General features: G+C 48.6%; 1 protein-coding gene across 7 annotated transcripts in view; it reads right to left on the bottom strand.

The window, feature by feature from the left end:
- Positions 1 to 805: 805 nt before the first annotated feature.
- The window catches only part of ZNF609 (zinc finger protein 609), a 219,130-nt gene continuing 207,625 nt past the window's right edge, over positions 806 to 12,310 (bottom strand). For 4 of the 7 annotated variants that reach the window (XM_036304442.1, XM_036304465.1, XM_036304479.1 and 1 more), the window contains 6 exons: positions 9,359 to 11,699; positions 7,682 to 8,048; positions 5,893 to 6,068; positions 5,472 to 5,688; positions 4,964 to 5,042; positions 806 to 4,301 (listed from right to left, as the gene is read on the bottom strand). In XM_036304442.1, coding sequence (XP_036160335.1) covers positions 4,969 to 5,042; positions 5,472 to 5,688; positions 5,893 to 6,068; positions 7,682 to 8,048; positions 9,359 to 11,699 — 3,175 coding nt within the window. In that variant the 3' untranslated portion in view covers positions 806 to 4,301; positions 4,964 to 4,968. Of the gene's footprint in view, positions 4,302 to 4,963; positions 5,043 to 5,471; positions 5,689 to 5,892; positions 6,069 to 6,171; positions 6,222 to 7,681; positions 8,069 to 9,358; positions 11,700 to 12,310 lie in introns of those variants that run through there. The other 3 variants (XM_036304447.1, XM_036304456.1, XM_036304471.1) reach the window with 3 other exon arrangements.

Genomic DNA, 12,310 nt, shown 5'->3' with positions numbered 1-12,310 from the left:
GGGGAGATAATGTGAAAGGCAAACTAGTCTAAATTTAAGAACAGGGACATTAAAAACTTTATTCAATAAATACAAATAATTTAAAAATATACTTCAATTCCAAACTCAATTAAGAAAAGGAAGCAAGAAAGGGGAAAAAACGGGGAGGGGAGGAGAAAATCATGGAAAGGAGAAAGTTCAAGAGGTGGAACGATGATTTGGTTGGGCTGTTTCAGAATGTACCACCCTTTGAAATTCTGATCAAATGCTCTTGACCCATAAACATTTAGGGCTTGTTCTGATGGGGTGGGCAGCCATAGGCATCCACCAGCAGGAAATGATTCTCTGGTATCTGGATTAGAGCACCCTGGAGGCTGGCATTGGGAGGTTTTTTCTGTTCTAACTCCCAGGCAGGTTGAAATAGTGCAAACTCTTAGGCAAAGAGCTCCCTGCTGCATAGTTTTACAGGTGAGTGTCCAAAACCAGGGTTTCTGGGATGCCCCAGAGTACCCAGGAGTCCAAAGCCACTTGGGTGAATGGGATCTAAGGGGAAGGAAGACAGGAGAGGCCAGGGCACAGGTTAAAGCTCCTGGGTAAGGCAGTGGCCAAGCTGGAAAACACTGCTGGGCAGGAAGGATTGCGGGGAGGTAGTCTCGACATGGGATTCAACAACTTGCCATCAGCCAGGGAAGGTGGAGCTGAGGATGCATATGGAGCAGGACCAGGAAGATAAGGAAAGCTGAGAGAGAATGGAAAGGTGGGGAGGAGGGAGGAGGCGGCAGCTCAGCAGCAAACTCCAGGAGAAATAACCAGCAGCCCTCACAGATTTGTGATTGTCTCTTAAAAAGATTTATTTTTCTCTTCTTGCCTGAATGTACAAAGGCAAAAAGAGTACAGTTTGTATATATATATATTTATATATATATATATATATATATATAAAAAAACAAGGAACTTGGTAATGTACACTTTACATAAGGGAAGAATCAGGAAGACTGAAATTAAATCCAACAGAGCAACGCCAATGGAACAAAAGCTATGAACAGCAACACTGCCCCTCCAGCCCGGGCCTCCAGCTTGCCCCAACCTGCTCCCAATGGGGGCTGAGCACCAAGGCAAGCGGGTGGGCTGGGGCAGGAGGGGCTGGGATGGGGTTTGGGAGGGGCTCAATCCCAGGAGGGGCCCATGGCAGAGGATCGTCAGAAAACTTCCTGGGATGCCCAAGTAATAAAACAAAAGGCCCAGAATTATGGGGCCAACTAGCTGCCCAGTGGAGTCTTGGGGGCATCAGAGTAGACAGTGGGATGGTGATAGGGTATATGGATAATTAATGACATGGGTGACCTCAAAGCCCGTATAAAATAACTCTTAGCCCTTCTGCAGTCTTATCCTCCCACTCCTGAGGCCAAGTCTTCCCACACCGACCGTGGAGCTTGGAGAGAAGAGATTTAAGAATCACCACTTCATTTCATGGGGTGCCCTCTTAACCCTTCTGCTTGTGGTCCTCTGACCTTGAGATGTGTGGAGAGGATGACATAAGAGAAGGAAATTGCATACATGTTCATATACATGTACCAACGGGGAAAGGGGCTGAATGAGGAAGAAGAGGATGTGAATCTTGAGCAGCAGCTCTCCAAGCCTTGGCTGTCTTTCCCTCTAGTTTCTCTGTGGGTAATCTGATGAGATGTTTAGCAGAGGCCTGGGCAGGGGTGGCGCCAAGAGAGCCTTGGTCTGGTGGTCTGGGCCCTTAGCAGCCACCTTTCCCAGCCGATGCTTATGGAGTGGGGTGGGGTAGAATGGGAATTCTTGCTCCGTGTCTTGTCCCTCTGACCAGGTCATGGGTGCCACAGGCACCCTCACTTGTGTTCCTCCTTCCCATGTAGAGAGGCTGGAGGTGGACAGCAAATCCTTCACTCAGCACTCGTCAAGGATCTGTTTCCTCTACTGCTGCTGCTGCTGCTTTGTGCTATTCCAGGGAAAGAAGATTGGACCTGGCAAGGATCTGAGAGCAGGGGGATCAGGAAAAGGCAGTGCTATTCTGCCATTCCTGGCTTTTACCCGCTCTTCTGGGCAGCTCAGCTCCCACTCTTCAAGGGAAACTTGGATATAAGGATCCAAGAGCCAAAAGTTTTATAGGGGAAAAGAAAACAAAAGAAAAAGCTGTTCCCTTCTGTAGAACCCAAGGCTGCCCTGCTAATTCGAAATTTCTTCTCTGTGTTAAAAAACAAAGTGGAAAGGGCAAGAATGCAGGCCATGCCTGCCCGATGGGAAAAAAATTACTTCAAACAGTTTCTTTACAATATGTACAGATCACGCTGTAAGCCAGCGCCACAGTTACAAAACACACAACAATATTTAAAAACAAACAGGAACAGAGACGGGCCCTTTGCTTCACCCCACAGGAGTGTGGGAGGGCATAATCAGGCTGAAATTCAGTCATCCTCTTAGTGGTGACTCAGGTTAGGTGGGGTGTCACTTCCACTGTTCAGAACACTGCCCACTGGGGCAGCAGGAGGCAGAGGGAATGATGGAGTAGAGGGAGGCTTCTTGGGGGCCGGCTAAGAGGTCTAAAATGGTGAGATTTTTGGATGGGCTCAGAACCCAACTTGAATAAAAACGAGAATGTGAAACCTAGAGGAAAGGTCTATAGGTCAGAGGGGCTCCTCTTGGGCAAATGACCCTAAGCCTCTCTAGAGTAGGGCTCTGGGACCTTGGAAAGCAGCCTTTGCTGGACATTGTGCTAACTGCCCTCCACCTCCATGCCCCACACTGTCAGAGCCAAGTACCTGCTTTAAATGGTCACTTTTGGCACTCTGGTCACTAATACCCCTGTGTAGCCTAGGCTGGTGTCTGTCAGTCTTTATTTTCTGTCAATCCAGGTCAAGGACAGATAGGAGAGGAGAAGAACAAAAGGATGATACCTCAAAAGCAAAGTAAGACCTAAAGCTTCCCACACCATGGGGAAGAAGTGACTCCAATAAAGCTACCAAAGCATTGTCTCTTCCCAGTAGAAAGAGCACAGAGCCTGGACTGAGAGAGCAGAGAAATGTCTGCTGCCTCAAAGCACAGCTCCCACTGAGTACACTCTGTGGCTCAGAGGAGTAATGGCTTGAATATGTTACCCCAGGTCTAAAGAACACAACCTCCCATGGTCAGTGTCTCCTAAAACAAAAACGTGTGTTACAAAGACACGGCTCATATTGGCACACATGGGGTTACAGACTGAGCTATATAAAACCATATACTTGTATACAGAGGAACCTGGCTGTATATATTTGTGACCCTAAATGATGGCTGAATGGACAGGACATTTTTTAAGAACTGCCCCCCGGGCCTTGCCCTGAGGACCCCTGGCAGACTCCGAAGCTCCCCAGGCCAGGGAATACTATTTTACCTGCCTGAGTCTTAAGAGCCAAGCAGTGGAAAAGAAGAGGAGAGATCAGTGTGAGAATCCCCCTGGGCACAGGGGTCAGGAGGGAAGAGGGAAAGGGCCAGGTGTTGAGGGCTAAGAAGCAGCAGGACTTAGTGGGGATGCAGTTCTATTTCACAGACTCCATTCATGCTCCAGCTCCAGCTTACTCCCAGTACCCCTGGGGAGCCCTGTGCTGGTGTGGGGACCCCCAGCCCTCTGCCTGACTAGCAGCCCAAGGCCATGCTGGGCAAGTACCATGGTCTTCTTTTCCAGGCTGGGCTCTGAGCATTTATATGTGCTCATGTGAGAGGGGAGAAGTCTTCATGTTTGAAGACCTTGTTTTCACAATTATAGAGAAAACAGCCCCCAATTTCTTTCCTGAGATTCTAATTTCTCCACGTGCTGTCAGTTCCCAGGGCTCAAACCACTGGGGAGATGCAGGATCTGGTGATGGTGGTAATGACGGTGAGAGGGAATGGCTGCTGTGCTGTCTTCAGACCTTACCCAGTGCTTGGGGGTCCCTCCCTGGAAAGGGGGGGGGGGCTGGTACTCCTCCGGCAGCTGACCAGGGGCTGGGGAACAGAGCAGTGACTTCTCTGGGCTGAGGCCATGTTTCCCTGGTTGCTCCCATGCCTTCATCTCCACAGAGGCCAAAACAGTCACAAATGTGGCCAAGAGAATAAATATTTTTGCTAAGTACCAGCTCTCCAGCTTCTGAGGAAGAGGGAGGGTGGGGGAGTCCGGGACCTGGTGGAGGCGAGATAGCCAAGGGTCTGCCTTCGGTCATGGTGGGAACACGGCAAACAGGATGATCAACACCATTTAACTGATGTATTAATGGCACCTCCAGCACCTCCTTGGGTGAGCCAGTCCGGCCCGTGAAGCTGACTTTATCCCGGCACTTGGTGTTCTGTAAGGAAAACATGGACAGATAACCAGGCACTCAGCGGCTGGCACAACCACCACAAGGTGGCGCTCCAAGAAAATGAACTGTGGGGGAGGCAGCTACTGCTGCTACTGCTCTCCCTAGACCAGCGGTTCTCAACCTGTGGGTTGCGACCCCTTTGGGGGGGGGGGTCGAACGACCCTTTCACAGGGGTCGCCTAAGACCATCGGAAAACACATATATAATTACATATTGTTTTTGTGATTAATCACTATGCTTTAATTATGTTCAATTTGTAACAATGAAAATACATCCTGCATATCAGATAATTACAGTACGACTCATAACAGTAGCAAAATTACAGTTATGAAGTAGCAACGAAAATAATTTTATGGTTGGGGGTCACCACAACCTGAGGAACTGTATTAAAGGGTCGCGGCATTAGGAAGGTTGAGAACCACTGCCCTAGAGGATGTGTTCCACAGCTCCTCTCAGAAGCACGTGGCTTCACGGGAGACTTGTACTAGACTCTAGTAACTAGAGGCTTGGCCACAGTTCCACCATTTCCAGACTGCTGACCCCACACAGCTATCCCTCACCCAGGCTCCACAGATGCTCTGTGACCCACGATAGTTGTGATCAACTATCTCTACTCTATGTGCTGCCCCAAATTAAAAATCGCTTACCATTCTCACCTCCGGGGCGGTGGGTAGAGTGAGGGAGTTGAGCCTTGCTGGCTGGCCACAATGGCTGTGGAAGAAAGCCCTGAGTGAGGAGGAGGACATGTTAGTGTAGCACTCCCAGAACCTTTGATTTAAGCACTTTCTCTTTACCAGCTGTGTGGGGAAGGGAGGAGTTTCTCCTTACTTTCCTAACTCTATTGAGTTTTGGGGTGCTGACAGAAAAAAAATGTAATACTTGACCAGATACAGTTGCTAGGGATAGAGAATAAGGCTCCATTTTTCAGCTGCTTGTTTCTCTTTGGCTGTGGGAACACCTGTTCCTTATTCTTCTGAATATGAAAGCCAATTTTCTGGAGAAGTCTGAGCGTCCCCAAGCTCCAAGGGAGGAAATAAATGTCATATGCTTTAATGATGGTCTGCAGGAGGCTAGGATTCTGATTCTTGCCAGGGGCTCCTTGCTGTGGACACTGCTATGGAGTTTAAAAGGCAGGCAGTGGGAAATGAGGCTTACCTGCCGCATAGGGTAAGTTGTACTGTGCTGGGAGCAGCGAGTACCCCAAGTGGTGGTGGTGGTGGTGTGTGGACATCAGGCGCTGGGAAGGAGAGGTGCGGGGCCGGTCTACACTCCTATCACCGGCACCTGCTCCTCCGATGCTGCTACAGCTGCCACCACCCCCAACCACCCCACAGCCTCCCCGATCTCTCTCCTGAGAAGTTTTATCACTTATCTGGAAAGGAAAGCAACACAAAAGCACTATGGTGAGACACACATGAGAGCAAGATGCCAGAGCCCACATCATGACTCCTTAAACATGCAGGACACCTAAGAATCAAGCGGTGCCTGGAGGAGCCAACTGCACTGTGGTTAGGACCTGACCGATTTCAGCCCTATTGGTCTTTGATACCAGCCAGTGTAACTGAACTTCCCTTACCGTGGGAGACTTGCTCTTGTAGTGACTGGCATGCTGCTGTAAGATGTCCAAGGCTTTGGACTCTGAACTGGATTTACAACTGACACTGGGGCTGGCTCGTGCCTTGTCAGCATCTTCACCCCCTGAGACCTTGCTGCCATATGGGGAGAAAGAGTAGCTGGAAGGTAAGTAGGAACCTGGGAAAGGAAAAAGAAAGCAGTCAGGGAGATGGGAGAGGTAGAAGAAACTCTGCGTTAGTGAGCATGGCTGGGAGGGATAGGCACAGGGATAGTTTCTTACCCTGGTGTCTTTGGGCTGAGATGATTAGTTTGTCCTTTCTTTACTGAGCTCTAGAGGCAAAATGAGCTTAGGGATATTAGGAACATGACCCACAGTTACTGGGAATCATTTTCCCTCTCAGAGATTCAGCCTGGACAGGTGAGACTAGTAAGTGGAAAGGTCATAGGATATGAAGGCAGATGGCCTTGGGCTCAAATCCTACCACTGAGACTTAACAGTTGGGTAGCCTTGAGCAAATCAACAACCTTTCTGAGCTTCAGTTTCTTCACCACCAAAATGAAGATACCAAATCTTATTTCACAGGGTGTCCAGTGGATTAAATAAGATAATGCACATAAATACCTAGGACAGTGCCGGGCCCAGATCAGGCACTCATCCAACAGTACTACTGTTTTTATAGAGATGAGTAGAGGCAACAGGAGAAAGGAATGAGACAATTTCCTATCTGTCTGAAAGCTTACGTGTCCTTATAATGCTATGCCAGAATATCAAGACTATTTAGGCTGTTCTCCTATAGGGAGGGGCAGCTTGTAGGAGTGAGTTTTCTCTCACCCCAGAAGCACCACATATAGCTGTTCAGGGAACAGACATCAGTGAGTAGAGTGGAATAAGAGAATTTTCTTCTAACAAGTTAAAAACTCAAACTCCTGCTGAAACCGGTTTGGCTTAGTGGATAGAGCGTCGGCTTGCGGACTGAAGGGTCCTGGGTTCGATTCCGGTCAAGGGCATGTACCAGGGTTGCAGGCACATCCCCAGTAGGAGGTGTGCAGGAGGCAGCTGATCGATGTTTCTCTCTCATCGATGTTTCTAACTCTCTATCTCTCTCCCTTCCTTTCTGTAAAAAATCAATAAAATATATTTTAAAAAAAAGGAAAAAAAGAAACGTCTGTTTTTTAAAAAAAAAAACAAAACAAAACCCCTCAAACTCCTACTGTGTGTCCCCCAAGAACTCAAGAATGGCAGTGTAAAGAGCTTGTCTTTCCCAAGCTCAGCCTCTTCCCCACAATCTGACTTCCAATGCTCTTCCCCCTCCTGCCTTCCAATCTTACAGCTGAACAGGATCTTGCAAATGAATACATGCAGTGTGCTGGTTTGAATGTTATTTGTTATGTGTCTCTCATGCTACAATTAAGCTGTAAGCTCCCTATGTCTTTTGCGTTCTCCACAGTGCCTGAGTGCAGTGCAAAACAAAGAATGTGTGTGTAACAAATCCTTGTTGAGGGAAGATGGCAGTGGTACGAGAGTTTTACCTTTTGTTATCCATGAAAAGTGACTATAGAGGCAACCTTATAGTGAAGCAAGGGAGGTAGAGGTGGTCCCACAGACTGTAATTAGGGGTCAAAGAGTTGGGTGTAGAGGGGCCACTTCACAGAATGTCACATTCAAAAAAGGGCTGTCATCTACCTGAGCCCCAATAAGCCTTAGGACTGAGCAAGGAAACTGGATTTGAAATCTCTGCTTCATTTCCACGCGCAGTTCATGGAACACCAGCTGGAAGGGTGGTGCCTACCTGGGTAGTTCTGCATCATCACAGCAGGCATGCCCCGGTAGCTGGGGTGGTTGGGGTCATAGGACTGGCTGTAGGAGTAGCCGTGCATGTAGGGGATGTAAGACTGGTGCTGGGTGAGGGGGGAGGACACAGGCACATGGACACTTGGTCGGGGCTCCTTGCTCCCAAGGCGGGATTCCTCAGAAGTGGGCAGCTTGCAGTCACTACTTGTGCTTTCTTTCCCATCCTCCTTGGGGACAGAGTCCTTATTCCGACTCCTTTCCTCCTTCAATTTGCGGTCCCGCTCCTCTTTCCACCTCTCATCTTCTGACTTGATGTCTGAGTACTTGGCAGGATAAACATATGTCCACATCCGGGGCTCAGCTTCCTACAATCACAGAATGAGCACTGAGTGTTGCACAAATGAAGGAGAGAGAGAGAGAGTGAGTGATAGTTCAAGCCCAGGGTCCCAGCAAACACCAAAGCAGATACCAGGGCAGAGTATGCCAGTGGCCTCTATTGATTGTTTACAATGACCTCTGGTCCCTCCTGCTTAAAAAGCCTGTCCCCTCCCGGCCTCAAGGGAAAGAAAGAAAGAGGGGAAAAGAAGAGGAAATCTATCGGTGGGTCTTCTCAGCGAGAACCAGCATTCTGGAGAAATGACTCCCTGAACAGAAGAGGCTGCTCCCTTTCCAAAGGCATTTAGGTTGTTTCATTTCTTCAGGGCAAACTCGGGCAGAAGGTCTAACTGTGGCACCAACAGGGAAGGGAAGACTTTCTTAAGTTTCTTGAGCAGCCCTGGCAGGTACGGCTCATTTGGTTGAGCGTCATCCCATGGTTTCCAGTTCAATTCTGGGTCAGGGCACATGCCCAGGTTGTGGGCTCAGTTCCCAGTAAGGGACATGCAGGAAGCAGATGATTGATGTTTCTGTCTGTCTCTCTCTCCCTCTTCCTCCTCTCTCTATAAAATCAATAAAAACATATTAAAAAAAGAAAATAAGTCTCTTGAGCAGAGCAAGATGTGAGACCAAGTTCTTGGTTCTAGCTCTTCCTGTAAAATATTTTTGCAAGTAACAGTTTGAGTAGTGTACTTCTGGTCTACTCTAAAATATGGACAGATCACCATGAAATCATCCCACAGGAACCGAACACTGGAAGAAACACTGTACTAGGAATCCAGATAGCTGGGTTCCAGTTTTGTTTTGTTTTGGGCCTCTTTTGTCAAATGGGAAAAGACCTTTCACTGATGTAACAGTACCGCCCCCTCCCCACTTTTGTTAATTCTCACCGGAGGATATATATTTTTCCCCATTGCTTTTCAGAGAGAGTGGAAGGGAGGGAGGGAGGTGGGGAGAGAAAAACATCTATGTGAGAGAGAGAGACATCGACTGTTTGCCCTCTGCAGGTACCCCGACTGGAGGTGGGGAGTAAACCCGCAATCCAGGTATGTGCTGCGGACTGGGAATCGAACGAGACCTTTTGGTGCATGGGCCGATGCCCTAAACACTGAGTATACTGATCAGGGATAAAAGTGCTTTCTGAAAAATATTAAAATGATTTACAAAGGTAAAAATATCCCTAAAATTATAGATTTCTCCTGCTAACCTGTATTCTGTTGACCTCCTAAATCAGGACAACCCTGACTGTGAGGAAGAGAGAAAGACAGACAGTATTTCTATTTCTTCCCAGAACAGTTACCTGTCGGTACCAGAGTATTGGATCCACCTCCGCCTGTCGGCCACACTCAGCACCTGTCTTAGCCTCAGAAGCCTCCTTGCCTAGGTGGCTGGCCTCACTCAGCTTCACTTTAAGTGTTTCTGGGGCCTGGCTGGGGAGTTTGGAAGAGTCGTCTAACTTGGGAATAATGACTGACTTGGCAGGGTCAGCCCCTGGCTCCTTGGCTTTGCTGGGTCCTGACTTCACCAGGTCCGTCAGGCTGGGAGCCTTGGTGAGAGTTGGTGGAATTGACGGCTTTTGCTTCCATTCTTCCTTGAGTGCTGCCTCCCGCTCCTTCAGGCCCAACTCTGCCTTCTTGTCCAGTCCCCGCTGCTGCTGCTCCAAGCTCTGCCGTTTCTGCTGTTCCTCATATTGCTGCCGGTAAGCTGTGTTTGTGCTCAGGAGGTGGGTGTGGTAACTCTGGTCGCTGTAGCCATAGGGGGGCACATAGGCATACTGGTTGTAGTACAGGGACTGCATGTACATGTTGGGACGTTGCTGGATGACAGAGGGCTGCTGACTGGAACTGCTCAGCTCTGGCTTCTTGTCCTCACAGACATCATTCTTCGCTTTCCCTTCTATGCTCTCAGGCTCCTCATCCTTTTTTGTCTTCAGTGCCTGGCTTTCCACTCCTACCTGGCTGCTGGGGTTCAGCGTCCCTGGGCTGGACTGTGCGTAATTTGGAGAGTAGTAACTCTCAAAGCCTTGGTAATATGGGGAGTCTTTGCTCTGTGGCTGAGGGGGGAAAAGAGTTTTCTTAGCCCCTTCCTTCACCAACTGCTCAGGGTCCTTTGATTTGACACTATCCACTTTGCCCTCCCCGTCCTCCCCAGCATCAGAGATGTCGGAGTAGGCAGGGCTGTTGGTTTTGACGGAGCTGGCTTCAGCTCCATTCTGAGTCACTACATGTAAGGGAGTCATGGGCTGGGTAGGGGTAGTGCTCTCTAGGCGGCTACTGCTTCCAATGGAAGGGCTGGGGGCATTGTCTGTGAAGCTGTATATCTTATCAGCTTCAGCCTTGATGCTGGCCAGTCGGCTTTGGTGGGGGTCTGATGAGCCATTTAGGAGCCCCTCCATTTTCATCCCATCTCCTGATGATTCCCTGAATGGGCTTTTGCCTTCTTCTGATCGACAGACCTTGCCAGGAGTCAGAGGACTTTCAAGTTCCTTTGAAGATTCCTTCTTTTTTTTGTCTTTCTTTTTCTTATCCTTGGCTGGAGTCAAGGCAGGGTTGACTGTGAAAGGTTCTCCCATCACAGTGGGCTTGGGCTGAATGGGCTTGAGCTGGGGGCTGTTGGGCATGGCTTGGACCACTGTGGTGGTCAAGCCCGAGGAGGAGCCTGGGCTGGCTGCTGTGAAGGTGGCTGTCTGGAAGGTGTAGATTTGTTGTGGGGGGATGGCCGGGGCAATGGGCCGGGCTGACTTTAAGCTCTTGGAAGGCATCTTTTCAGGTTTCAAACAAGAGGGTTTTTTACATTTTTCTTTTTCCATACATTTCCTTTCCAAAGAATCAAAGGCATCATTGCTTGTATCATCCATAACTGAGGGTCCATCATCAGAGCCATCATTGGATAAGGCCCCAAGGTCTGTGTCCCCTTCCCCACTCAACTTTTTCTTACACAGACCTTTTGTGCTGAATTTGCTTGAAGGAGAAGGGCTATGGGGCTCTACGAGCCGAACTTTGGGGGTAGCTGAGCGGGCAGGGGACAAGGAACCTTTCTGTGAGGCAGAGGCACCATTGCAGCTCCCGAGGTCTGCATGGAGTATGGGCTCCTCTCCGTACTCACTGTCTCCATCGGCTTCTGGCTTGCTGTCATCATCTGTATGGGCGTGAGCTTGATGGTACTTAAGTCCATTGATGTGCTTATACTTCTTGTTACAGTTTGGGTGGGGACAGTCAATCAGGACTGGGGAGGGACAGTTTCTATCTAGAACAGTGGGTTCCACCTTGGTCCCAGGGAGGGGGCCAGTGGCTGAGCCCATGGAATTCGTACGGACACGCTTGCTCCCTTTGGAGTCCTCTGAGCTAGAATTCAGCTCCATGTCTGAAAGGGGTTTGTTTTTCCGCTTATTCACTGAGGAAGGGCTGGCCTTGATGTCCTCAGAGGTGCTACTGGCAGGTGGGCGGTGCTCTGAAGAATTCTGGCTGCCCCGACGGCCTTTGCTATTGGCTCCTGCTCGGGTTTTGCTGCTGCTGCTGGTCCCTTTGCTGTCAGAGGTTGTTGCTGTCTCATTGACAGGTGTGTTACTGTTGGGACGCATGCGTTTGCCTCTACCCCGACCGTTTCGCATTTCCAAGTCACTGGTGGGAGAGTCACAGAACCTTGGCAAAGGACAAACACAATAGAATATTATTAAGAAGTGAAAACGACTTCAAACCAGTTTAGCTGCAGTCTCCAGAAGAACTGTCCAGATGGTAACTATCATTTTCAATGAATATGATTTGCTAAAGGAACTTCTGAAAGAGTGGGGACTGCAATTAAGTGGTGAGCTCCTAGAATGCTTTCTGCATACTAGCTGTAAATTATTCCCCAACATTTGGGTTCCCCAAAGCCTAGCAAACTTCAAACTAATATTAGGAATAAGCTATAAGATGCCATTCACTGAAATGCCAATCTTAAGATCAAATTGCAATTTGAAAAGGTCCTTGTGAAACCAACAGTGTCCAGTAGTTTAAAAAAAACCCCAAAATGTTCTTGAGTTTAAACTTTTCAGAGATAGCTACCATAAAAAAGGATCATCAATGAATGTTTGTACACTGATAGTCAGACTCTAATGACCTTTCAGAGATGGAGTCTCAAAGTGACTACAGATAGCAGTCAGAATTCAATAATTACAGATGAAGACTTAAGTAGGATCTCCACCCACTTCTACCCAACCCATCAACACCTAACTCATTTATTCTTTTTCTTTTCTTTCTTTCTTTTTTTTGTG

This window comes from Myotis myotis, unplaced genomic scaffold, assembly GCF_014108235.1.
Source record: "Myotis myotis isolate mMyoMyo1 unplaced genomic scaffold, mMyoMyo1.p scaffold_m19_p_1, whole genome shotgun sequence".
NCBI lineage: Eukaryota > Metazoa > Chordata > Mammalia > Chiroptera > Vespertilionidae > Myotis > Myotis myotis.
Note: the sequence above shows the minus strand (reverse complement) of the source record. Positions and strands in the feature narration are given on the sequence as shown.